Source organism: Vidua macroura, chromosome 3 (assembly GCF_024509145.1).
Source record: "Vidua macroura isolate BioBank_ID:100142 chromosome 3, ASM2450914v1, whole genome shotgun sequence".
NCBI lineage: Eukaryota > Metazoa > Chordata > Aves > Passeriformes > Viduidae > Vidua > Vidua macroura.
In genome coordinates this window covers 60,390,683-60,417,200 of record NC_071573.1, presented here as the reverse complement: position 1 = coordinate 60,417,200, position 26,518 = coordinate 60,390,683, and the positions used below count along the sequence as shown (strand labels likewise).

General features: G+C 38.0%; 1 protein-coding gene across 3 annotated transcripts in view; it reads left to right on the top strand.

The window, feature by feature from the left end:
• The window catches only part of AKAP7 (A-kinase anchoring protein 7), an 82,415-nt gene extending 57,451 nt beyond the window's left edge, over nucleotides 1-24,964 (top strand). Inside the window, exons 8-9 of one of the 3 annotated variants that reach the window (XM_053973498.1) lie at nucleotides 22,723-22,921; nucleotides 23,685-23,785. In XM_053973498.1, coding sequence (XP_053829473.1) covers nucleotides 22,723-22,921; nucleotides 23,685-23,697 — 212 coding nt within the window. In that variant the 3' untranslated portion in view covers nucleotides 23,698-23,785. Of the gene's footprint in view, nucleotides 1-22,722; nucleotides 23,301-23,684 lie in introns of those variants that run through there. The other 2 variants (XM_053973500.1, XM_053973499.1) reach the window with 2 other exon arrangements.
• The last annotated feature ends 1,554 nt before the right edge of the window (nucleotides 24,965-26,518 follow it).

Here is a 26,518-nt window from a genome sequence, read left to right as displayed (position 1 = left end):
ATCATATTATCATGGTGACCTCTAAACTAATTGTGTTTAGAAATTAACCCAGGCTTTTTATTACTAAATTATCCTGGTTAGGAAACATGCAGGTGCAAATCACAATCATGTGGCTGTTGTACACAAGAAACAAAAAGTACATTATGAAGGTGCAAGCATGTGCAGTAAACAGCAGCTCACTGTGCTACTTGACTCATTTCAGTTGCAGTGAAAATGAAAATGTATGAACTTCATTATGGTTTTCCTATAAGTTTTGTTTTAGCTGAGGTGCCTCAAGTGAACTCAGCCAGTTATTGAATTGCTGAAGGTTTGTTCCTTATGCAGTAAGGAAATTTTTTTCATTTCATGTAAAGCATAATTTCAAAAAGTGTTGTAATTGTATTGTCTGGTACTGTTGCATTGTACGTCTTTGTGTTGAGTGAGGTAAAAGCTCAGTGCTTTCATGGTGTGATTTTTAAAATTTGAGTTTAGATCACAGCAAGTGTGAATTGAATTTAGCTTCAACTCAATCTACATTGTTAAAAAAATTAACCTATTTTACCTTAGTAATTAATAGGTGCTTATGATTGAAACACACCAAAGTGCTGAAAAGTGGAAGCTGAGTTGTATTATTACGTTTTAACAGCCACTTGTTTACATCTTGTATCCACACACAGTTAGGTATTTCACATCCCTTTGTAGTCTCTTCAAATTTAGGTATAGCCATGGAAAACATTTAGCCAATTTTATGGTGATGGTAAGATCATAAGAGTGGTTGTCTGGACCAGATTTAGGATCTGTCTTCCTAACACATGCCTAACATGCCTTAAAGCTATTAAAAAGGGCAGATGTGTAAGAAGGTGTTTCCTTAAAATTAAGTTCTAATGCTGCAGCAGTTCAAGATTTGTGGACTTGGTGAAGCGGGGTGGCATCCTTGATAATCATGAGTCTTTAATTATTTTTTTCCAGTCTCCTCTTGAATTCACAGAAATTTTTAATATCTGTACTATCTTCCAACAAGAGACTTTATGGCTTAAATATGGTTTTTGTAAAGAATCTTACTAGCCATGCCTACCAATACAATTTCATATACTGAATGTTATCTTAGTAAACAGTTTTTCTGCTACACTTGGTAGAAATCAATTCCCAGAATGTACTCTGGGTAGATCTAGGGTATTCTGCAATGAAGGAAAGGAAAAGAGTATCTCTTCTCACCACTGACTGTGGGATAGACACAGATAAAGAATGAGTAGAAACTGTTAAAACTTAGACATGTAAGACCTTCACAACTTGTTCTTTCTGTTGTCTTAGTGAATGGTCATGTAACCACTGTAAGGCTGAGAAAGCCTTCTACAAGGATACAGACACTCAATTCAGCACGTTAAGTTCCAGTGAAGTTGGTTAGAGTTTCAAAACTTGACTCATTGTGTTCAAGGAGGAGCTTTTCAAAGAGTATATATTTCAAATAAAGATTAGTGTTTAGTCTAACAATTCTTTATATTTCTGAGATCATGAAGGAATTGCCTGCATGATAACCCTGTAGTTAGACCTTGTATTGATTTGCTTATGTCAATGCTCAATAAGTGCTTTTTCATTTCGGAAATGGTCTCAAATTATTTTTAACAGCTTTTTGAAATCATCTAATTGCAAGTTCATTTCTGGTCTAAAGTTGTTTGTTTTAACTTCACAGCATGACACTTTTAAATCTGTCATAAAAGAGAACACTTTACAAAATAAGCATTGTTATACATCATTATAGTTGTATATGTGGTAGCCCATTTGCTACTTGATGGGAAACCAAGGAAGAGAGACTTTGTTGTACTGGCCGGAAATTGTTTAAAAAGACTGTTAAATATTGAATGCATACAAAATCCCCATATTATACAATTACTGATATGAAAGAAGGCTGGTCATAAAATCAAAATAGAATATGAAACTTATTTGCATTCTAAAAAATGTGATTCTCAACTTGAAAGGGCAGAGGATAGCAGTGTGAGCACTTTTTGCATGTTTTAATTTAATTTGATTTAACAATTTGTTGTTTGATAGCTATTATAAACAGGTCAAGAGCAGCCACGCCCAGAAGGACATGGGGATGCTGGTGGGTGAGAGGCTGGACATGACCCAGTAATGTGCACTCACAGCCCAGAAATCCAGTTGTATCCTGGGCTGTATCCAAAGCAGCGTGTCCAGCAAGGTGAGGGAGGGAATTCTGTCCCTCTGCTCTAGTGAGACCCCACCTGCAGTGCTGCATCCAGCTCTGGGGTCCTCAGCACATGACCTGCAGGACATGGACCTGCTGGAATGAGTCTAGAGGAGGCCACCAAGATGATTAGAACACATGTCCTACGAGGAAAGGCTGAGAGAATTGGGGTTCAGCCTGGAGAAGAGATATCTTTGGTGTGAACTTATTGTGGCCTTCCGGTACCTGAAGGGGCCTGCAAGAAAGATGGAGAGAAACCTTTTACAAGGGCACGTAGTGCCAGAACTAGAGGAAATGGCTTCATCTGAAAGAGCATAGGTTTAGATCAGATATTAAAAAGAAATTCTTTATTGTGACAGTGGTGGAGCATTGGCACACGTTGCCCAGAGTAACTGTGGATGCTCCTTCCCTGGCAGGGCTCAAGGCCAGTTTGGATGGGGCTTTGAACAACCTGGTCTAATGAAAGGTGTCCCTGCCCGTGGCAGGAACTAAATGATCTTTAAGACCTCTTCCAACCCAAACCATTCTAGGATTTTATTATTATATGTTAATACTCATAGTGCATATTGAACACACAGTGGGTAAATAGTGTAGAAATGAATAAATAAACACAGGAACTGGGGCTGTAGCCTATACAGAGGGCTGTAGCCTATACAGAGGAACCAAGCAAGCTGGCAAGTTCCAACATCCAGCCAAGCCAGCAATATGCAGTCCAGATCTTTTGGGCCTGACCAAAAATTACCCAACTGTATTAAATTAGGGATTGGTTTTTGAGGGTAAAGCAAAGTTCAATGAACAGAATCCAACTACTTTATATGTCTTAAATTGATTTTGAAAATACTGAAAGTTACATTTGCAAATCAATGACTTGATCCAATTTGCAGTTTGGTGTAAGTTATGATTTGTTTTGCGTTTATGTAACTGTAGTACAAAAGTTGCATTGTCTGGCTTTCTGTCATGAGAGACAGGACAGGTTTGCCTACCACAAATAGCAAGTCAATCCCTGTTGTTGAACAGGCCTTGTACATTTGCCAGGTTGTCCAATACTGATTGCTCCCTGTCCTGCAGGTTGTTGTCACTTCTGTTTTGTGAGGTTTTAACTCTTACTTACTCAAAGTGATACCTGCTGTTGTACTATAAAGACACTATTCTTTTCCCTTCTTCTTCCTGAAATGTGAAAATGCACTCATCAGCTGAGGTTGATGAGTCCTATTTATACTCATTTTCCAGTGCTTATATTCTGTCTTGCTAATCTTAATCTCCCTGTGTGATGTTTCTTCACTCCTACACACACATTCACGAACAAGATACACACAAAGAGGTGCATGACGTGGATGCAAAACACAAACAATTTGAAGGAAAGGTGCATTCCTCAAAATGACATTTTGAATAACAACTAGGTGTTGTTTGTCTTTTTCCCTCATAAAACTTCACAGTGCCTGTGATTAGATTGCTAACATTGTTTCCATCTCTATGGGAAGAAAAGAAAGAAAATTTAACAGTCTAAACCAAAACTAAGTATTCAATACTTACCATGTCAAAGTTGAAAGTTACACAAGTATTCACCCTCCTGCAACCAATATTAGGTTTGATGAACAAGGCAATAAGCCCAACCAGGGCTTGAAGACTGACCTTAATTAATGTCAGTAGAATCATGAGTATTTTACATGTATGTCCATTCTTGGGTCTGACAGTGGCTGTCAAAAATAATCCCTCAGTAATGCAGCTAGATTGCTAAGAGAACACTTATTATCTTCACAGTAGTGAAGATCGAGATTTTTTAAAACCTAAGAGAGAAAATAAGGTGTTAAGTTCACTTTCACTGCAAAAAGGTATCAAGTGGATGATAGAAGGACAGGCTCTTAAATCAGAGGAATGATATTTAAGAAAGCCATCAGAAAGTGGATGCCTTTTTGTGGCCTCAAGAATGAAGAATATAGTCGTCTTGAATTAAAGAGGATAGAAATACTGGTGACTGTGAAATTAGGAAGTTTTAAAAATTTTGTTGGATGTTTCCATATGTCTTAGGCAGTCCTCCTTGAAATTAAAATGTCTCAACATATTTGGGGTTGTTGGTTGGGTTTTTTTTTTTAATTAATAACTACATTTAGAAAATAGTCCTACATGATATGAGCACATATTGCTGAATTTCTTCTGTGTCTGACCTGTAGTAATTTTAGGTGGCATTTGATATAAACACAAAGGGATATGTAAGCCTAAATTTAATTCCTACCAGTATATATGGTCTGTGGAAAGAAATTAAATTACTGAACTTAATTTTTATACCAGTTTTTATTAGGGTATGAGGAATTTTGAAACATAGAATGCTATTTTTTTCAAGTAGGCTACGTTTTACTATTTCACAAGTATGCAGCAGACTGTCTTGCTCCATAATCTATCACACTGCAAAAGTTGGGCTCCCTTCCACCTTCCTGACAGGATGTTTTGTGTAAAATAAATTGCAACTAGAAATTCTGGAGATGGATCAAGTCAAATGTGATTGCCTTGTGATTAAGTTATGTTACTGATGGCGGGAAAAAGCAGAAGTGTTTATTATATAATTTATTTAGGGATATGACAGAACTGCTTCTTTTCCTGAAAGGAAACATGAGCGACGTCAGGGAGTTCTGTGGTTCATAAGCAAAAAATGTCGAGGTTAATTTGTAGCTGTTCTAAAATACTGAAATTGTAAATTCTGCTAAAAGTCTAATCCTTATATAATATACACTTATGTATGAAATGAGTATGTATCTGGGGCTGAAGGCCTTATTTGGAGTACTATTGGCCACAGTGATCCATAACTACACTATGCTGAGAAACTTCAGGGAAAGTCTTAGCTAAACCTGCTTGTATTAAAAGGCCTGAAGGATAACTCATGAGAAGATAGGAAGAGATTTCATTTCATTTCAGCTGTAGCAAGCAAAGACCAGGATTAGCTAGATGGGACAGGTACCAACACTTGATCCCAGTATGAGAGAATGAGAAAGAAAAGAAAGTTCAGAAGACCCTGATGAGAGACTTTGAAATGGAGATGAGGTCACTAAAATTGGCTCCATGTTGATGGAATTGGAACTTTAATGAACTTAATGATCGCTTTTTGTAAAAAGTGTGTCAGCAGAGAACCAGTCTCCAGTGAATTGTGACTGTGTCGCAAGATGAGAACTGCCCAGGTAACCGTGCAGCCATTCTCATTATAATACACTGTTTCCTGGCTTCCAGTGATGCCAGTAGAAGAAAATGTCTGGTAAAGATCTTCTTTCAGCTTCCATATAGGATGTTTTTGTGGGCACTTCACCACTGTGTGTTGTATCTAGACTGTCCATTAGCTTAAGTGTTCAAGGGCTATCTTACCTTCAGCTTAATTGCCAAACCATTACTCTGCATAGGTGGAAAAAATAAGTACCTTTTTGGCTATCAAGTCATATTGTGCAGAAGTATTTACACAGATTCCTCCTATATTATTGAAATTGTATTTATTTTCTACATTGATGTCATGTTCTCTGTCTTCCATTCACGTGCTACTATTACTTTACTGTCAATACCTCTGGAACTGGATTATGTCCCAAACACTCCCAACACAGGGAGTGTCTTTTATATCAGTTTAATGACTGGCATAAGAGGATATACATAACATAACTGTTTTTTACTTTCACCCTCACTATAATCTCAGTCCTCCTTACCCTGATGTGGGAGTTGTGTGATCTTTAGATAAGACTACCAAGGTGAAAACTGGCTACACTTTTTATAACCCTGCCTGTAGTTTATGGGAGGTTGCTACAAGCTGCCATCTTTCATAGTGAGTTCTATCAAGAAATATGTGATCACATACAATACAGGTTAATCTTGCTTCTTACAGATAGATGTTGGTAGGAACAAAAATAAGCAAAACAATAATGGTTTGATGACCATAAAAATCTTCTAGATTAAAAAGCACTGACAGAAGTTGTTGCAGATCCCACAGAAGCATTGCTGCTGCCATCCCTGCTTGTGTGCACTGTGCACTGGTGATCTGTGCTGTGTAGACTGATCCATCGCAGAGCAGGTTTTATGTGAGCACTCCTTTAATAAAGGCAAAAATACCCCAGTGAGGTTAAGTGCTTCCTCCATCATTAGCTGACAAAACCTGGATAATTTTGTCTTAAGTGAATTAAGGAATTCTCACAAACCCTGGACCAGGTGATGGTAAAGGTCACGTAGCCACAGTAGCTTTTTCAATTGTGTGACTGGATCTAGTGAAGAGTAACACGCAAGAGAAATACACAGGCTCAGTTTTGCAAAGTACTGAGCACCTCTGATACCTTGTGAACATGTGCACACACATATGGAGATACTTCTTACTGCCAGCAGACCCTGCTGGAGTGGCAAGGAGCTGAAGCTTCTGATGCATGTGGAAAGGACTAGCAGAGTGGGAAGAGGAGACATTGACCAGAAAAGCTGATTATGACGTCTTTCTCGAACAGAGCATACTGCTTCCTTGGTGTAATGAAAGGGTTTTTACTATATTTAAAATAATAAGCTCTGCCTCTGTGCAGATTGATCCATTGGTACCTGTGGATTAAACATTAAATCATGTAGATGTCAGATGGGTCAGCCTTTCTGCTAAGTGTAGCAGTCCCAGGACAGTGAAATGGTGTCTCTCTACCTACCCTGCACTCAGATGGAGAAAGCAAGGAAGACCTGCCTGATTGTAGCCGAGTGCTTTTCAGAAACTGCAGCAAACACAGTTGGAAGGGCAAAGCTTTGAGAGGTGTATGGACTCTGTCTCTCCCTTCTGCCTACCCTCTCAGTGGTATTGCCTCGTATGGCTGCTGCTCCGCAGGGTAAAGTCCTGTACTTCTTATTGGTCGGCCAACTTCCAAGGTCCTGTCGCACTTATCATGCTTGTATTTCACAGGAAGGTTATCTTCATATTTGTGTGCTTTCCCATCCTCTTCTGATCTGCAAAGCTATAATTTAGAAATGAGTTTATTGACAAAGAAATGATTGCTAGTTACTGCTGGTCAGAAAATATTAAGAGACATGAAAGAAAATTTAAAAACTGATGCAAGTTTTTCTGCTGTGAAGGGCATTGTATGAGCCATCTGTGGATATTTAGGTAATCACTGTTTAGTCCTGTTAGTACTGCAGTGGATAGCTCTATTATGGGACTTTTCATTGAGGGAAGATGAGAGACAACATTAAAGCTGTTTTGTTTACAGCTGAAGGCTTCTTTGCTGATATGGGAAGCGAGCCTGTGATCCCAGTGAGTCCATACAAAGGTCACCACTGCTGGAACTAGTCAGCATGCTTGTCAGGCTGACAGAGGTTATACTATGGTTATGCAGTTTTCTGAGTGGAAATTAAACACAGTAAGAGGTGATGATGAGTACCATGCAGTATTGCTGCTGTTGTACGTATGGTACTGTAAAGGAAAGAAAAAAAAATCCTCTGTCAAGCAGAGGGACCTTCCTTAAAGTGTTTATTTTACTGCACGTTGATGCAATTAATTATTTCTGTGATTTGTTTTCTTGATTTTGGTCTCTAGTTTAAAATTTATGGCCAAATAACATTTTAGTACACTTCTCTACAAAGTCGATCTATGTAGAGAATGCACTGGAAAGTTGCTTATGTGGAGAAGTTTCTAACCGTGACATTAGCCAGACATTTTGTTCATTGTTTCTGGAAAGTATTTAATTCAAAAAAACACATGAATAAAACCAGAAAATTCCAAAGGAACAGTAGTATTTTCTTAAACTTCTTACTGAGCACACTGATGCTACATCAGTTAAATTGATTGATGAAAGTTTTGGGAGACAGGAGGCTTCAGTAGAGGCAGAATTGAGTTCTGTATTTCTTAGGTTATATAGATATCAGTTAAAATTCTGTCCACCATAACTAATTTCCTTGCCTTATAAGGGGAGGAAAATAAGGCACAAAAATACATCCGAACACTTCGTTGGCAGTTGGAAAAAAGAAGCTTTATGGTGATCTGGAATATGAGCAAATTCTGCTGCAATCATACTCAAATAGCCCTGAGCATTACTGTGGGCCACCAGCTGCAGTTGCAGATTACAGCTGAAAGTTGCATTTAAAATTACAAATTGTGCTGCTTCTTAGTTCAAAAAGCCAAACAGACCAAAGAATAGCAAATGTAATTTCTCATGGGGCTAAATCTTTCAAATGCAATTAGTTTGTTTTGTAAAATCTCCAGCATAAAGTTAGACAAACAGCTTGAATAAAAATTAATAACTCTTTTAAAATATTCTGTAATGATTAACTGTTTTTCATCTTTTATAAATGGCTAATAACTGTCAGTTAACTATTGTCTATCAATTTGCAATATAACCAATAAGAATACATGTTGCTTTTGCCCAGAAAATTTATTTCTGCATAATAAAATAACTACACAGGTAATTCTTCTGGTAGTGGTAAAATCTCAGAAAAATTTCCAATGTCCAGTAACTGAATTGTTAATTTTAATAATTTTTATATTAATTAAAAATAATAATTTCAATAATAATATACCATTTAGTACTGCAATGCTTGAAAGCTGTCTAAAAGGATGCTTCAGTTGGAATATTCAATTAGAAACAAGCTAACAGTGTTTAAGGATTTTTTGCTAAACATGTGAGTAAAACCATGCAAGTGAAACAGATTAACTGGGGTATGAATCAAGCAGTACTGAAAATGCCAAGTTAAACCCTTAGCAGGAGTAAGCAGGAATAGTGCTGATTTATACCAACCAAAGACCTGGCCTGCCAAGTGTCGTGGCTGTGACAGTCCACTGGCAGCCCCTGGAGTCCAGAGCTGCAGCGAGATGGATGAGAGTATCTGCCAGACCATTTAAAAGCAGACCTTCTATAAATAATACCAGAAAGATTGGTTCAGATGGCAAGCCAACAAATTGCCAGCTCCATCTGGAATCCTCTTTCTAAGTACATACGTAGCAAGGGAAGGAGCCCGGGTAAAATGCTGTTTCTGCAGCCCTGAGCATTAAAAATCAGACTGTTAGTCTGCTCTCTTGGCTCTTGCAGGAGATTTCCAGCATGATTTCTTTAAGAGAGAGTAAGCCTGGAAAGAAATTAAGATCACTTTTAAATTTGCATTTACACTAGTTTTTCCAAGCAATGTGTCTGCTGCCATCCCATATACTTTTTGGGTTTCAAAGGGAAAAAGAAGCCAAAATAAAATGTAAATGTACATAAGCGTGTTGTGGGTGAATCGAAGAGCGTAATTTCCCTGATGGTCCTGTATGCAGATGTTCAACTTAAGAAGAAAAAGTGTAATGGATTTCTCATACTTCTATAAGTATGCAGGTTAAACATTATTGCTTATTAGTGGAAAATATGTTTGGTATCCCCCCCATATACACCTAGATATAAGATATTCGGTCTTTTAAGCTGTTAAAATGATTTAAAGATTATCTTAGTAACAACATTGCCACAGCAAAAGGAAGACTGGGTTCTCAGAGGAGCTCTGTTTGCTTTACTCTAGATATATTTGAATAAGCAAAGGCTACAGCATTATGTTTTTATTGATTTTCAGAGGGTAAATTACAGGTCATTGCTATCAGATAATATTAAAAGCTGCCCTGTATTCCCAGTGAACAATATCCAAATACCTTATTCTGTATTATGGAAGTACTATTTCTCTCATTCATTATTGCATGCTCCTGTCTCAGTTTACTGAGATTTGTGTGTACTCTGGCACAGTTCCTCTGTCTATTCACTGTACAAATAGTGCCACTCTTTACACACCAAACAGTAGAAGGAGCTGCATGGTTTTCTGAAGTGCTGTAAGGCCTGCCCTGAAAAGTAAAAAACATTAGAAAGTCTAAATGTTTAGAGTTATGAATTTTGCTTTTCCATTTCCTTACTTCTGCAGGAGAAATCAGAACTACAGTAGTGAGATTTCATTGTAGTAAAAGAGGAAATGGAAATTCTGTTGTTCCCACAACTTTACTGGAGTAAGGAGCCAAATCCTGTCCTCTGGCATACATGTTACTCTAGCTACTACTGCATTACTCTCTGAAACTGTTCTTAGTTCATACTTCTGTTTTCATTTGCGCTGGGCTGCTTTGGAGTTACGATTCAAAACCTCTGCCAGGAGAAATCCACAGAAGTAACTGTTCCACGAATGCAGAATTTGGCTCAATGTACTTCTCAGCTTTGCTACCTACAGACACAGCCCAGCTCTGTGACTGCTCTGGGTGCCTTGGACTCCAGTGCACTGCATGTCAGGGTGTCTGGGGCTGTACCTGGACACTGGGACTGCCTTGCCCATGCCACCACCCTGGCATAGTTCTGGGCCTGGCAAACATTCTGGGCACTGGTTAGGAGTTAGTACCAACCCAAGTCCTTTCCCAGCAGGCAGTTTGGATACAGCCACAGTATTTCAGAGGCCTGCAGAGCTGCATGGGATGGACCTGACTTGCTCTGTGCTAATTGGCCTTAGAGCCAACAAGTACTGGAATTTTAGAGCTCACCTGTGTACACATAGGCAGGTGCCTCTGCGTGAAACACCAGGTTTCAGAGATGCTTTTCATGGTACTGTGAGAACAGGTGTTTGTCTAATGTCAACATTGAACCCAAGCTGATTTTTCCTTCTCTCTTCAAAAGTGATCCATAAGCAAGTCCATGTTACAGCCAAATAGAAAGTGCAACATGCTAAACATGAAATACCATTCTCTGTGAGCATATGTGAACAGCTACCTCTTCAATTTAGAAGCTCATTTGCTTCAACCTATTGTCTTGCTATATGACAAGTCCTACTGTAACCTAATCCCTGTGAGCTTAGAGTGGAGCCACTCATAATGTAGAAATTGTAGCATATGGATAAAAAAATGTATTACAGAAATAGAATAGCCACACTTGAGAGTGGGAAAGTGTTTGTTATACAACCAAAATGTGGTAGTTGTTTACTTCTTCCAAAGCTGATATTTTAAATGTACTTTTTTCCCTTTGTACTGTCTGATTTGTGATGTTTAATGCTAGGTAATTGAATGCTTTGCTTGCTAATGGAGAGTGGTATTCCTGGAAGCAGGCAGACATGTTCTAACCTCAATTCCAGAAACCATTAAAAAATTATTAAAAAAAAAAAAATCACAAAATTGGTCTGCACAGCCTCCATTAAAGATGCCATATAATTAAGAAAGAGAAAATGAGTTATTTTGTTTCATTAAAGGTCTCTAGAAACTAGAATCTGAACTAATAATCAGACTCTCCATTTTGACATTTCTATACTGACCTGGAATGATCAGGAAGCTGTACTTGGTCCTCTTTAAAAAAGGGGTGAAAACAGATTTCATCTGTGGAAAGATTCACTTCTGGGAAGTAAAAAACAATCCCCGAAATCTACCTCTTTTCCCCTCCAGCAAGCTTGTGTGCCAGCAGACCTATAACCTTTCAGCAGAAATGGCATGCATGCAGTGCTAGCTAAATCTGTCCTAGGAAGATCAGAGTAACTTTTGTCCTAGAAGCTCGAGAAGCTCATGGAGCAGAGGAAATAGATGTTTGGAGGAAGTACTGTGTCTCCAAAAGAATACAATGCTCAAAACGTGAAGTAGAAGCCCAGGCTGTGCTCCAGAAACTGGCTGGGGAGCTCTGAGAGCAGGAGCTAGCTAGTTTTGGGAAAAAAAAAAAAAAAAAAAAAGCAAAAAAAAAAAAAAAAAAAAAAAAAAAAAAAAAAAAAAAAGCTACAAAGCCAGAAGGCAGGAGGAGGAACTGGTTAACATGATTAAGCAACTGTTAGGATAGCATGGGATTACTTCTATTGCATCATGTGAAATAAGAACAAGAGAGAACATTTTGTGTATATTTCAGGGAAAGCTTCCTGTCAGTGACAGATGCTGGGCTGCAGAGAGTCTACATTTTGCAATGTTGTGACCAAGATTTTGAGATTAATGCAGACAAACAAAGAAAGCAAGACAAACAACAGGTCCTTGGTCGAGTGAGGTGTTGTCCTTTAGATGACACTGGTCCGTTATTATTTGTGAAATTATTATAAGCAAAGTGGAAAACAAGATACCTTGAAAAGTATCATAGCAAGATGTACTGATGCCTTGTTCAGCAGCTGATTACTGATAGTTTAATAATGTTTTTTGCCAAATCATTTTGCCATTCCTAAAATTTGAGTGGTCCTGTTTCCATAAGCATCGAGAAGCTGGAGAACTGACAGAAGAGATTGAGATTTAGGGGAATTTGAGGTATATGGTTGTATATGCTATGTAAATTAGCATGATATCCCTGCCCATGGCAGAAGGCTTAGAACTAGATGAACTTTAAGGTCTCTTCCAACCCTAACCATTTTATAATTCTGTGGAGCATGAGGTTGGAAATTGTCTTAAAAGAAAAATGAACTGGGTGCAGGCTGTCCTTGAGCCTTGAAGAGCTAGAAATACGCTGTACCAATGACCAGTTTGGCACTGCCAAACTTGTACAATAGTCAGTACTTTTAGACTTGCAGTTCTGATGTTAGCATACACAGCTGAACTTCTGTCAGTCTCTTGACCCTGCCTGAATTGTTGTTCTAAATTGGTGTAGGGAAAGTTCACTTCTTATTAGGTATTCCCTCTGGATCCCAGTCCCCAAATCTCAGAATACACCGTTAACTTTATCTTTTCTTCTGATGGCTTAATCCCTTTGAATATCTGCCAATCTCAGGTGAATTTGGTCTGGGCACTTGCTAAGGTTCCTGTGAGTAAAATCCTCAGGCATGGATAATTCATTTCACTCACCAGAGATGTTGTATCCTTTTGCTAAGAGGTGAATTGTCTTACCCTATGGTCTATTATTGTGTTTCACATCCTAGCAATATTTTTTAAATGACATTTTATTCAATCTTTCATTTTACTGCAAAGCACAAGGATTGAACAAAAACATATTAAGACTCAGCCATGTTTTCTGTATCACTTACTGTGGCTGAGTGCAGACAGCAAATGTACATTTTTTTCTGTCTTAAAAATCCATTACCATCTACTATAGCCTAATGCAGTCTAAAAGGTTTTCCTTTCTTTCTTTCTCACATCTTTTTGCTTTTCACATACACCTCATTAATACACTGTGAGAGGTTTTCCAGCACAAAATTATGAGTTTACTCCTGCAGTTCTACAAACTGTAACCTGTGAGGTCTGTTCTAGGGACTGAACCCTCTTCTAAAGTCGGGGTTTCCCTTTCTCTGTTAAAATGAAATTTGCTGTAGTGTTTTTGTGTTTTGAAGCACAGTTGATCCTCACATAAATGTTGGAACATTTATGTTGGCCCCCACCTGTGTGCTCTATTCATACATTGCATGTGTGTTCTCTGCTACAATTAATCTGAAATATTTGGAAGAAGGGCCACGTGTAATACAGCCCGGATCATGGAGTCACTGCCTGTAATGCTTGCTTCAGCAAAAGTGTATAATAATAATAAGTCCATTCCAAAAGAAGTGCATCATTTTACTTTGAAAGATCCATTTCAATCCCTTTGCCTTTTTTTAACCATAATCTTTAATGAAGGCATAAAATAAGAAAATAGTACAGGATTAGACTTTAAATAAAAACATGATATGTGTTAAGGTCTGTCCAAGTTTAATCTTCTCCATCAGCAGCAGAATGTGTGGATGCCTGTGGTGCTGCAACCAGGCTGTGAGGAGGCCAGTTCTCAAAAGCTCTAGGTTACTGCTTCTGGTGCCCCACACGGTAACCCTCAGTGTATAGCTACACCTGCATTCGTGGAGTTCAAACCACGTTGCGTCATGCTGAGCAGTTGTTGCATGTGCTTTCCTGTCTCAGGAAATCTCAAAATCATGAATGACATAATCTGCTCTTGAGGAGAACCATTGCCCATTTCTTTCCTTCTCCTCATCCTTAATAAACTTTTCTTGGCCCCTCTAGTCAGATAACAAATGGGAGAACTTTTCTGTATGGAAAATATAAAGGCAAAAGCAAACTAAAGTACCAGGTTTTTACCACACAGTTGGTTCTGAATAGAATGAAAAGAAATGCAAAAACTAGTTATGGCATGAATATCCACCCTTTATTCTTTTACTCTTGAATTGAGGAAAGGCTGAGAACAATACTGCTTTAAAGAGGATGAAGAAAATATATGAAACTCCAAATCAGAACTGTTTAGCCTGATAGAAATAAAGGCCCAAAAGACCAGCTGGCATAAATAAGCAGTTTTTTGCTGATATTATGAGACAGATTTAGAATTATTGAGATGCTAAAGAGGAAGGTGTGGAGCTCTCTATACTATGTAGGTAGAGAGAAACTTTGCGAATGGAAAAAGGAATGTAAAGAGATGAGAACCACTGGTTTTAAGGCATGGTAATGAGCAATCCATTATGGTACAGAGTAAATTGGTAAAAATTGTGATGATTAATTCAGTTTTTGGCATAGCAGACATATTTTTTTAGATTGATTTCATTGAAGTGTTGCTAGAACAGTCTTTGACTCACTGAGTTTGAGGAAGTAGAAATATGGGGGAAGAAAGGGAGGGGGAGTTATTATTTTGCTAGAATGCAGTGTTAGAGCTGTAGGGATTTATTCTCAATAAAGAAATGTTGCTATTAGGTAGGGAAATGGGTTTTTAAAGGAGTTTTATGTTGTTTCAAAAAGAAAATGATTTTATAACTTTGATATTTAACATCGGAAGGATATGGAAGTAAGGTCCAGTGGTTTAAATGCAGTAATTAGGACTCAGTTATTATTGATTTTTAATGGTGATGCAGACTCAAGAATAATGTTAATTTTGATTATTAGGTGCTTGCTCACTATATGAGGTTATTCGTTCTATTCATAAAGAACATAGGATGGGAAAAAATTTAGTACTGTCCTCTCATATTCTTTCAATTTTTTCTTGTCCTAGATTATAAAGTCTGTTTTTTCATGTGAAGGATTGATTGCATTAAATTTAGTTCTATGGCATGGTAATGTTTCAGGATTTTTTTCATCCACAGATTTTGTTCTGCCATCCTCTAGCAACAATTTTTAAATTTCTGTGAATTAGATTAACTGAGCTGTAGTCATACCTTCAGCATTCTTAACTCTTTATCTACAGCTTTTCTGATTTCATGTCTGAGGTCATCAAAACTCCCATGACACAGAGCAATTTATTATGACTAAGCACATGCCTGAATTTGTTGCCTATCTTGTCTTTGTAATATTTTTCTTTAGAAATCAAGAGGGACTTTTTTCAAGGTCATGTGGTGAGAGGACAATGGCTTTAAACTGAAAGAGGGTGGTGAGTCCAGAGAAGTTGTGGATGCCCAATCAGTGGAAGTGTTCAATGCCAAGTTTGATGGGGCTCTGAGCAACCTGGTGTAGTGAAAGGTGTCCCTGCCCATCGCAGCAGGGGTAGGACTAGATGAGTTTTAAGGTTCCTTCCAGACCAAATCATTCTGTGATTCAGTGTTCTTGCAAGTGGGTATATTTGGGCTTTTAGAAAGTGATAAAAGTTGAGGAAGAGCTTGTCCTGAAGAAGATCCCAAACAGTGGTTTTACAGGTTCAAGGCCAGAGCATTTAAAGAGAGGCCTAAACGTCTATGTACTAGTATTCTCCAAGTATCAAAAGCTTCATGTTTACAAACTTTAGTGTGTTAGAGCAGTGAATATTTATACAGCTACATCTCATAATATCAGTTTAAAAACTGATAACAAATTCCAGCTCTTCCATTTAAAGTGGAAGTTAGGTGGCAAACAAGGGACGGAAGAAGGAGCAAAACTAAATACATTATTTAAGGCAAAATCTGTGATAGATAAAGGGGATTCAGATAGGAAATACCATGATAAGTACTTAATGTTAGGGGGTGTTTTTAAATGCAATTCAAATTGATTTAAGGGTGTCTTGTTAGTTTTCCCAAAGCTGTTAGCAAATTTGGTCAGATTCTGTGGACTTGATCCATGAAAGGAAAGACAGCAGCAATACTACTCATATGTTCAAAACCACATAACTTCATGGTCTGCCTAAGAAGCTTATGTAGTGGGTTCAGTTCCTTCAAGAGGAAGATTCTGGGGGAAAAGGATTAGACCCATCTATTTTGACTGCCTTTGGATGCAGTTATGCTACCAGTTCATCATAAGATGCTCATACCGAGAGAGGGTACTCTAACCTTCTTCCATTAGATTCAGAATCTAATTAAATATGCTTACAGAGATGTTAAAAGCACCTTGCAGATAACGGGTTTTTTTTTTCATATGATACAGTATTTAAAATTATTAAATAAAATTAAAATTATTACAGTATTTTATGGACACTGTTGGACATACTTTTGAATTGCATTTTTTTTGCAAGATTTCATCTTCCTTTTGCAGTTCAAACAGTATGCAGCTGTGTTTGACAACTCATGCTTCTGCAACTTAAATAATTAAATGAAAATGCATGTTGATTAAAATTTGACTTTTCTGTCCATAACTTACAAGTATATTCATAATTGCTTTCCCCAGGGAAAGAGATGTACTATGTGAGAGACTGTGATAACATGAGTTTGTATGGAGCCTTTATCTGAGCTCAGGAGGAACAACAATGCAGGTTTAGCTTGTTAAGATTCACTTATTAACACTTGTTTAACAATCTGTCTTAGTCCAAAAAAGATTGCTTTTTTTAGTATACTTGACAGCAGCATGGAAAAGTCACAGCCAAAATAGCATCCCTTTGGAAGCTGTGTAGTAACAAATGAATTCTAAAGACATGACACTGAAGTTCCCATAGACTATTGGAAGGATAAGGAAACAGTAACAAGTGAATGTTTATTAAATGACTTGCCTTGGCATGCTGGTGAGTAAACGTTTGATTTTCATGGCTGACAGGTCCATAAGCAGGGACTTTAAGGTTTTGCCAAAATATTTGGACTGTGGCAATTAAAATCTTTGTATATACCCTTTTCATTAGCGGCTGTGTTTTTGGGCCTACACCTCCCTCAGCTTGGTAACCTAGCAGGGTGATTTTCTGCCTTCAAGACCAGCCAGCTCTGTCTGTGGTCACTGGTGACCGAGGCTGATGGGGAAGCAGCCTACATGTCACCCATAGTGTGTTACACTATTCTCAGTATTAGTTTTGGAGGACCACTGAAGGCAAGGCACTGACGTTCCTGAACTCCTGTTCCAGAGTTCAGCTTTTCCCTGGGAAAACTGGGAAGCCTGATCTCTCTCTCTCTTAGGCTCTGGAAACAGCAAGAGGCTTCCCCCTTGGCACCGTCCTAGAGGGCAGAGCAACTCTTCTGCTCTCCTTGATCAGCCTGCTGACCCAAGCTGCCCTATTCCCTGTTCCCGAGAGCTGCTGGCACTGGGCAGCACAAAGGGGAGTGAATAATGCTGGCTGGATGTTTGCTATCACAATCTGCCTCAATCGTTTGGTTGTCCCATTGCCATCATGCACAGTGGATGTTACTGTGGCTATGTGAAACCACTTCTGTAACTTGGCCTGTTTTCTTTACCAGAGTGTTGGTGCAAAAAATCAAGTAAAACTCACAGCTTTTTAAGCCATCATGTTTCCTTTGGCAACTTTGCTATCTTTCTGCTATTGCACTAGACTTCTTATAAATCAGTTCAATTTAAGAATTAAACTACATTAAAGGAATCAGGGAATTTCTCTGTCAACAGATCTCTTTTAATAGAAAAATAAACCCAAGATATTTAACAGAACTCCCTGTATGCCAGAACTAGGCTCTTTTTTGGAGGCTCTTGCCTGTGGCATCACATCCCTTAGTGCTTGCAGAGGGATGAGTAGGTTTAGCAGATCACATCCTCTTTCTTCATTTAGAGGTGGTCAGAAAATTTATATCAGAGCTTTCCAGGGGTTTATGTGAAACCAAACAAACTTTTGCCGTGTTTGCCAAGTCTGCAGCTCAAAGGGTCCCGCAGCTACTCCTGTTGTCATTACTGAATCTGGCAAGAGCACCACTTTCCCTGAATAGCCGCAACAGCTTTAATTTCCTCTTTAGTAGAAATTGCTGCTTTATCAGGTTTATTCCATGGTGTGCCAAATTAAATTAAAAAACCTTTCCAGCAAACTAGAAACCATGTATTCAGCATGAAGGACAGATTGGCATTGCCTTGTAAGACAGTCCTGTATTTACGGAGCAATATATGTAAAGCTAAAGAAGTTTGTTAGATGTCCTACATCTAACAAAGGTGGGAACATCCAGCAACAGAAATGTCATCATCCTCATATCATGATGAGATTATGATTTCACCTTCCTCCCAGTGCCTTGTGTCAATTTCTAAAGTGACCACTTAAGAGACTTTTCATGCAAGTCCTTCTTAATTAACAAGGAAATGTTCAGAGTTGTGACTTTCCTGTCTCTACTTACTGTGTTGATTAGATATGGGCATGTGCTCATATTTGTGTTCATATAGTTTGTAAAAACTGTATTAGAAATAATTATTGGAATAACCCAAAAGGTAGATAGAGGCATGTCTGTTACCACAGCCCTCCCCAGGTCCCAGAGCAGAACTTCTGCCACCAGATTTCTCAGCGGTTCTGGGTTACCTATTCAAAATACTAAGGGTCTCTTTTATAATGTTCCCCATGTTATCAGTGTTTTGTTGCCAAGAAAGGTTGTTGGAAAGAAGAACAAAGCCCAGTGTGTTGAGGCCACGAGGAAAGGATTGCAGAACATTGTCTTGGAGCATAGTTGGTAAAAGGATGTAAAACTGGCTTTTCCTATAAAAGGGATCCCCTGTTGCTTCCTTCAATTAAATCTGTTACAAAAAATCACAGTCCATGGGCTAATCATATGAACAATAGAGGGATTCAAACTGTCCTGCCTCTCTCCAAATCTGAGATACCTACATGCACTCTAAACAGCCTGTGTCAGGGCCGTGAAAATGCTGTACCAGGACCATGATATCTGATTTGTTCCAATACAGTGTTTCAAAATTCAGCTCACAATCTTGTAATGTGTAGGGGGACATAGACTTGGGGAATAAACCTAGTCCAGTAGAAAGATACAGCAGAGAATTTGAATCCAAACTTGGCTATGGTTGCAGGCATCTGGTTCATGTCCATAAGTGCTAGCAGTAGGATGTAGGATCATAAAGCCTCTTTTGAATAATTCTGTGGAGCTGATAGTTCCCTTTGTAAAAAATGATGGTCCTTTCAGGACAACTGGTATGCTTCAGTTTTAGTGATAAAAAACGCTGCTCAGCATGAATGCATTGAGGTACATTCACAGGGTATGAATTGGTTTTCATATTTTGAAAATTATAGAAGAGAATTCTGGGATAAACAAAATGAAAGGTTTTTTTCATTTTTATTCTGAACAACATTGAGGAGAAGACAGTGGATTTTTTTTATTCACAGGCACAGAAATAAAGTAGTGTCACAATATTGATGCAAATACAGTGCTGTGGTATATCTGTTTCCTTTTCAGAACAGAGATTGCAAACAGAGCAAGTGTGAATTTTTAAACCTCCCTTTTGAATCTAAAACATTCATATCTGCAATGACTTCTACAGATATTCCAGTAATTCCAATAATGTTAGACAGTGCACTCAAAGAAGCATTTGCCTGCTGCAAAGGAATTGTATTCATCAAAGACGCAGGCAAGCAGAAGCTGCAGCATGGGAGGAGAGATGTAAACAGGACAGATGTGTGTTACATTGTCAAGTAGATCTAGATGCTCAACACTTGTTTTTATTACATGACCTGTTTCATTTTATCAACAGTCATGAATAGGAGTGATACAATGGTACCCAGCTACCTTGCCAGCCAACCATGGCATTGCAGACACTCCCACAACTGCTATTTTGGAAGTATGAGAATAGAAACAGAGCATCAGGGAATCATATAGGCCCATGTGCCTGTCCACCAAGGTGGCTGCACAGATAAATTCAAGCACAATCTTCATGCAAGGATGTGCATGCATTTGCATTCACATGTCAGTCAGATGTCTTTCCAGTGGGAGTGCAGAGCTCTTAGGAGTTGCTACAGTCTTCACCCCAGACTTTTGATGAGCCTTGAATATCTCAAAATATTAAAAATAAACAAACAAAAATCCACAAACCCATTCTTCTGTAGCTATATAAACTGAACTTATAAAAGTACCATTTTATAAAAATCTGATGTTTTTCATGCTTGAGAAAGTACTTATAAGTGAGCTACCTGCTTATTTTGAAATAATAAACACAATAGTAGCTATATGGATTTTATATATATATCTGTAAATGAGAACTGTTCTGCAGAAAGTATTCATGGGAGAAGAGCTCTGGCGTTTTTCAGACCATAATACATTATGTACTACAACTAAACTTACACTGTGAGTAAATATAATCAGTACTGTTGTGTGGTATCTGGAGGCCTCTGTGACTGATTAGTCGTATTCTGCATATTAAGCACTACAGGGTCAAATGCAAGAGTAGCTGAGCACCATATTTCCCATTGATTTTTCTTTTTTCTGAGTTGCATGGATAGATCATTAGCACTATGTGAGTAATAATTTCCATGACCCACAAGCAATTCTGAAAAATAAGAAATTCTACAGCTGGAAACCAGTTTTATTTTAAATAATAATTAAGTATTTTAATTATTTTTTCTAGTGACTAAATATACCAGGGCAACCAACACATTTTTGAGCATCTTTACTAGAAGCAAAGGAAATCAGTAATCAAAGGACTTCATTCAAAGAAGTGTGTGGGATCAATTCAGAAAAGCTGTGAGGAGATGCTGCTCATAAATATCTCGGGTGCCCTGAGAGAGAGTCTGAATTAAGTCCCTCCTTCCTGACAGTTAAAGGATAAACTTAGACCCAGGATTTAGAGATAGCAGTGATATGGTAAGCAGTGAGTCAGAGAATGTGGAGTGTGTAGCTGTTTGGTTTTGGGAATAGCACCTCTGCCTCCGTTGCATGGTAGCCTGAAATATTTCTCCTTGGAAATGATAATTCTGTTTTTAATGTATTCTTATATTTACATTCTTATGATACATTCTTATGATGTATTCTTATATTTGGTTTTAACCAAAACTATCCCCTTAGATATTCTTTTCAATATCTTTAGAATATTTATCTACACTTTCTCCAAAATGTAAAGAAATGCTTTACCAAGATATGGTCTGATTATTCTTCAGGGGGAGAGCACAGTTCTTCCTTGCCCGTACTAACTGTGCTGTGGAGGCCCAGAACTGGAAGAGCTACTGTTTCAGAACAGAATGATCAGATTAACAGCTAATAGAGGCACTGCCTCTGAATATGAAGAGTTTTGTTTCCTTCTCTCTCTGCTCCTTGAATCCCCATATGAATCATGCTTTATCAGTGAAATCACTCCCAGGTTGTGCAGTACACTAGGAAGACTAATAAAAGTCTTTCATAACTGTTATCTAAGTGTGTTGGAAAACTTTAATAAATTACATATATGAAAAATGATAAATTTAGATAATTGAACAGTACAAAGCTTTGTGCTGAGAACATACAATAATATCTCTTTCACCAGATGCGTGTGACTAAGCAGCCTCTTATTACTGGTTGCAGAATGCAAATGCCCAAAGAGGACACGAAATGTATGACCTTTAAATACAGATGGAGGGAAACAGTTATTTACATAGTGCAGGGTATTGTGAAATAGCAAATGGCATGACCAATGAGAATTGGACAATAAAATTTGCTTTTCCTGCAACAAATTCTTTGTAAAAGGAGGATTCTGCAGTAGGGTTTATAGATTATCAGGAAAATGTTTCATGGAAAAGTACCATTTCAAATTACATGTAATGATGTATGAGAATCCTCACTATGTATACAGTTGGTTTGTTGAATATGTTATTCATACAAAGTTTTAGCAAAACAGGGAAATTTCAGCTTTTTGTTTTTAGCAGCAGATATTTCAGAATGGACTTCTGGAACTTGCAATCCTTTGATGTTAGAGCTTTAACATCACAGCTCTAGAGGCAGAAGAGAGCTTTGAGGGGAGGGACTATATGGTTTTTCAAAGTTTTATGCTTTGTTTAGAAAAATATATGTAACCTGTGCTTGGAGTGTTTTCGTAGTTTTTCCTGTGAGAAACTCCTGAATTACAAGCAATGAATAAATAGATAGGTTTAGATTTATTAAGCAAAATCACAAAATGGTGGCACCTAAATTTAGGAATGCTTCTAAAGTGCAAATATGCCTTATGCTATATTTGATCCTGAGATTGGCTCATTTGGTCAGAGCATGGGGCTGATAATGCCAAGGTTGCAAATTTGATTCCCTTAAGAGCCATTTACCTAAGAGTTGGATTTGATGATCCTTATGGGTCCCTTCCAACTGTGATCTTTGCTCAGATGTCACAGGTGATCATTGGCCAGAAAAAATTTAATTTGCACACTTACTCTTCTAAGCTGAATGAGGATTTATAATGTTAGCCAGTGGCTTTTGCTGGAGTATTATAAGAAACATGAGCAGTGAAATATCTTTGATCTAATACGCTGTACACATCTTTATGTAACACTTTTGGTTTGGAGCTTGAGTGGGGGGAAAATCACTTTTTACAATCAGGAAGAGGCAGCTAGTAACTTAGAATCCAGCTCAAGTCAGGAGCTTCTGATACAATGACAGCTACTGTCTTTGCATGGCAATGAATTCCTTCTCTTGTCTGTTATGATGCATAGGTGAAAAACAAGCAGCAGAGCCAGACGATGCAGAGCTGGTGAGCCTCAGCAAAAGGCTGGTGGAGAATGCGGTGCTGAAGGCTGTGCAGCAATATTTAGAAGAAACACAAAACAAAAGCAGGCAGACTGATGGGAGCCCTGCAAAAACTGAGGAAGCAGCGAGCAGCAGCAAGAATGAGAGCGACAATGATAACAGCAAGTGAGCACTGTGCAAAAAGCCTGGGAGCAAATATCCCACCAAGAATAACTGCAAAAACATGTTCTGCTCCCTGCTGAAATTTGCAAAGTGGTGCTGGGTGTCAGGCATTCTGCTTTGTGAGTCTCTTATCAAAAGTTTTTTTCTGAATTGAAGGACACTGTCTACTGGTTTAATAAGTGCTTGCACTACTGAAAATCTGTCGAATGCTGGGAGGGATGGACGGTGGAAAAAAGACAAGAGCGGTGAAGCAGGCGGCTCCAGTCTTCACTTGCTCTTGATACCAAGAATCCCTTTCTTGCTTTTGAGAAGAAGCTGAACATTTTGCATTTGTCGTTTGGACTGTCATGGATGGCTGTGGAGGAAGCCTTGCCATAAGTGGAAGCAAATGCCCTGTGCCCGAGGGTTTGGCAGCACTGCAGGGCTGCTTGCTCCGTGTGAGAGCACGTGCTGTTTCCTAGTCAACAGCAGTCAATACCAAGCTAAAAATTACCACTGCAGATACTCATCGCAGATACTATTACACAGTATGTAATAAGGCAGGAGTTTCCCTTAAATGTGATGCTGTACTGTTCTTTACATTTTGGTAGCATTTGTTGATGTAAATTATATTTTTTGATGAAATACCTTTTTATAAAAAATCCGTATGGGTGAAACACTGAGCACTTACTACTGTTCAAACCAGATATGATCTCTTTATCTCTGTACATTAATGATTCTAAATCACATTAGTTATAAAATGTATTATATTGTTGTTTTCCTCTAGGAAAGAGCCATGAAGCAGACTTAGTAAAGGAAGCTTTACGCAGAGAAACGCAGGCCCTGTTACCCAGACTGAATCAGATAAAGGAGCTGTTAATGAGTCCTGAGATCCGCACAAAAATTAGCAAAGAACTCTTTGAAGACAGGCACGACTGTAACAGTAAATGGAAAAGTTGTATTGACTCTGAGTCTCCAAATGCATGACTGTAAATTTTCATTGTGGAAAATCTCATCAGGTTGTTTAAAGACAAAATATTGTGGCAAGAAATTTTTCAGGTCGGTTTGTTCGCGTTTTTTTTTAACTAAAAATGTGAATGGGTATAAAATGGCTCATGAGGAATCATGCTGAAATACTTGCACAGAAGGATTATATTTCGTAATAATGAAGTATAGCCACTTCTCATTGAAACCTGTTTGAGTGTGCAGGCATATGTTATGACTCCAAAGTAGAAAAATACTGGTTTCAAATAGATCTGAGCAAACACTGTGCCCTTCCTTTATCATTGTAAATAATTCAGTTTTTTTTCTCTTATACTCCTTCCCTAACAATGATGTACAAGTACTAAAAAATTGGTGGTTTTAAATACTTCAAAACGTATATTTGGGGAAAAAAAATCCTCTTTTAATTATCTGTCTTTTGTATATGTACTGGCATTTTGGGTTAGCATTGTATGTTTTTTATTGTTTTTTAAACAGCACTTGAATACTTGTATAGATGCTGGCATTTAGTTTCTGCTGATGTTTACACTAAAGCAAGAATGTTTTAAATTTCAGTATGAAATTCAGGCTCCACTGATATCAATGGCATACTCTCATTGGCTTTAATGGAGTCAGGATGCTGCAATTAAGATTTCTCGTACAAATAATAATATTCCTTGAGATAATATTTGCCTTTTTACTTTTGTAGAACAGAGTTTTTGTCTTTTGTTTTTGATGTTCCTCCATCTCTACCTTCTGCTGCCTTAGGTGGGGTGTCAGTTTGCTCTCATTGTTCCCTCCACACACCTGCAAGATTCACTGAAGATTTGGATCATGGACAACAATGCAGGAGTAGGTCCAATATTTGCAATTTTTATAAACGTTGTCATAAAAGCTATATAATATGTTGTGATTGGTATCAGAATTGTGCTGTTAGAGCAGCTGTGTGCATGTTCTTAATTTGTCTCAAGCACTGTTCATTTATCTCACGTCAGAGCTTTTTTTTTCCTTATTTGATATGTAACAGCATATTCTGAAACACATCTTTTACATGCCATGTTCACAATAAAATATTTTTCCTTTGCACTCCGTGTATGTTTTCACCTGTTTCCAAATGGACTTGAATAAAATTAAGTGCTTGCAAGTAACAGGGTTACAGGAGAGAAATAGTGCTCCAGTGTTTCACACCATTAAGTTAACTATAGGGTATTGTGCCAACATACTACTCTGGAGCTTGGCTGCGGAAATCATGCAGATAAACTAGGCCCAAGTCATTATTATTTTCGAGGAAAAATCTTTGAAACTCTTGGGATTAATTTATGTTCTGGGCAGGGTGGGTTTAGAAATAAATACTGGTTACAACTTCCTAGAGGTCCACTCTTGAAGTGTGAGTTAAAGGAGTAGTCTCAAAATACTCTAGAATGATAGATTAAAAAAAAATCTCATTCTGAAATCACCCCTGGAGATCATTGGGAGGTAGCTTTTTGTAGGCTATCAAGCAATTTAAATCCAACTTGCAGATAAGAACACAAAACCAGACACTCAGCTGTGAAAACAGGAAAACAATTTATTGTATTATATCTGAATCATGAATTGTCATCTCCTATTCCTCATACAAGTAATTTCCATAATTAAGGGACTTTTTCTATCATTCAGCTTGTAACATTCATTGTTCTTATGTTTCAAGTAAAACTGTGGAAATTAATCACTGAATTTATGTCCAGGTACTTTGTTAGGTGACCTCATTATTTGAGAGTTTGCTCATTCAGTTGCTATGGATGGCATCGAGAATAGCAGCTCTGAAAAATGTTTAGGAGAGTTAAGGGCCTGAGCATAGGCATCATCTGAGATGTACTGGAGTGAGTCTGCCAGATATGGCACAAATCATAAAGGGGACGTTCTACTGGATCAGGAACTGTGGGATAGGGGACACCCCAGAACCTCTAAAAAGATTCTGGATATCTGTGTTTAAGCACCCCATGTTTAAGCAACCCAAACCCATCTTTAATTTTCAGATGTTTTGAGACAGGAAAATCAATAGGGCTTTTGTTTCTGAGCCATTCACGTTCTCTTAAAATAGCCTTTACTTCTGGTTTTGACAAGAAGGACTGTTAATTTACTCAAAATTTAAAACAATAGGGGGAAAAAACCCTTACATCTGGATTCATTTTCTTATGACAACCCTTCTTGCTTTCTCAAAGTTTTTTTTCCACTGGCAGTGAAGCCTGACTGCCAAACTGAAGGATAAATCTCTTTTATGGAGCTGTGAGATGAGCACTGAAGAATGCAGATACATAAAGACTGAACCTAATATAGGTAGGTGTGAAGCTCAGAGCTGCACCCACCAGAACAAACGTGTTGCCTTCCTCACACTTACAAGTCATTTTCAGACAACAATTCTGTTTCTTAAATAAGCTCTTCTTTGAGGAATGTCTTAAGGTAGTGAAGCACAGGTTATTCTAGGAAAGTGTTGGCATTTCAAAGCAGATGGTGCAGGTTTGTCCATGTTTTGTTTTCAGTTCTACCTTCCAGTTTGCTCATACTCAAAGAGTATTTCTACACTGCTGATTGTAGAGCTGTCTATGACAGATTTAAAAACAGTAGCTCAGCTTCCAGGACTAATCTAGATGGAACTGCCCG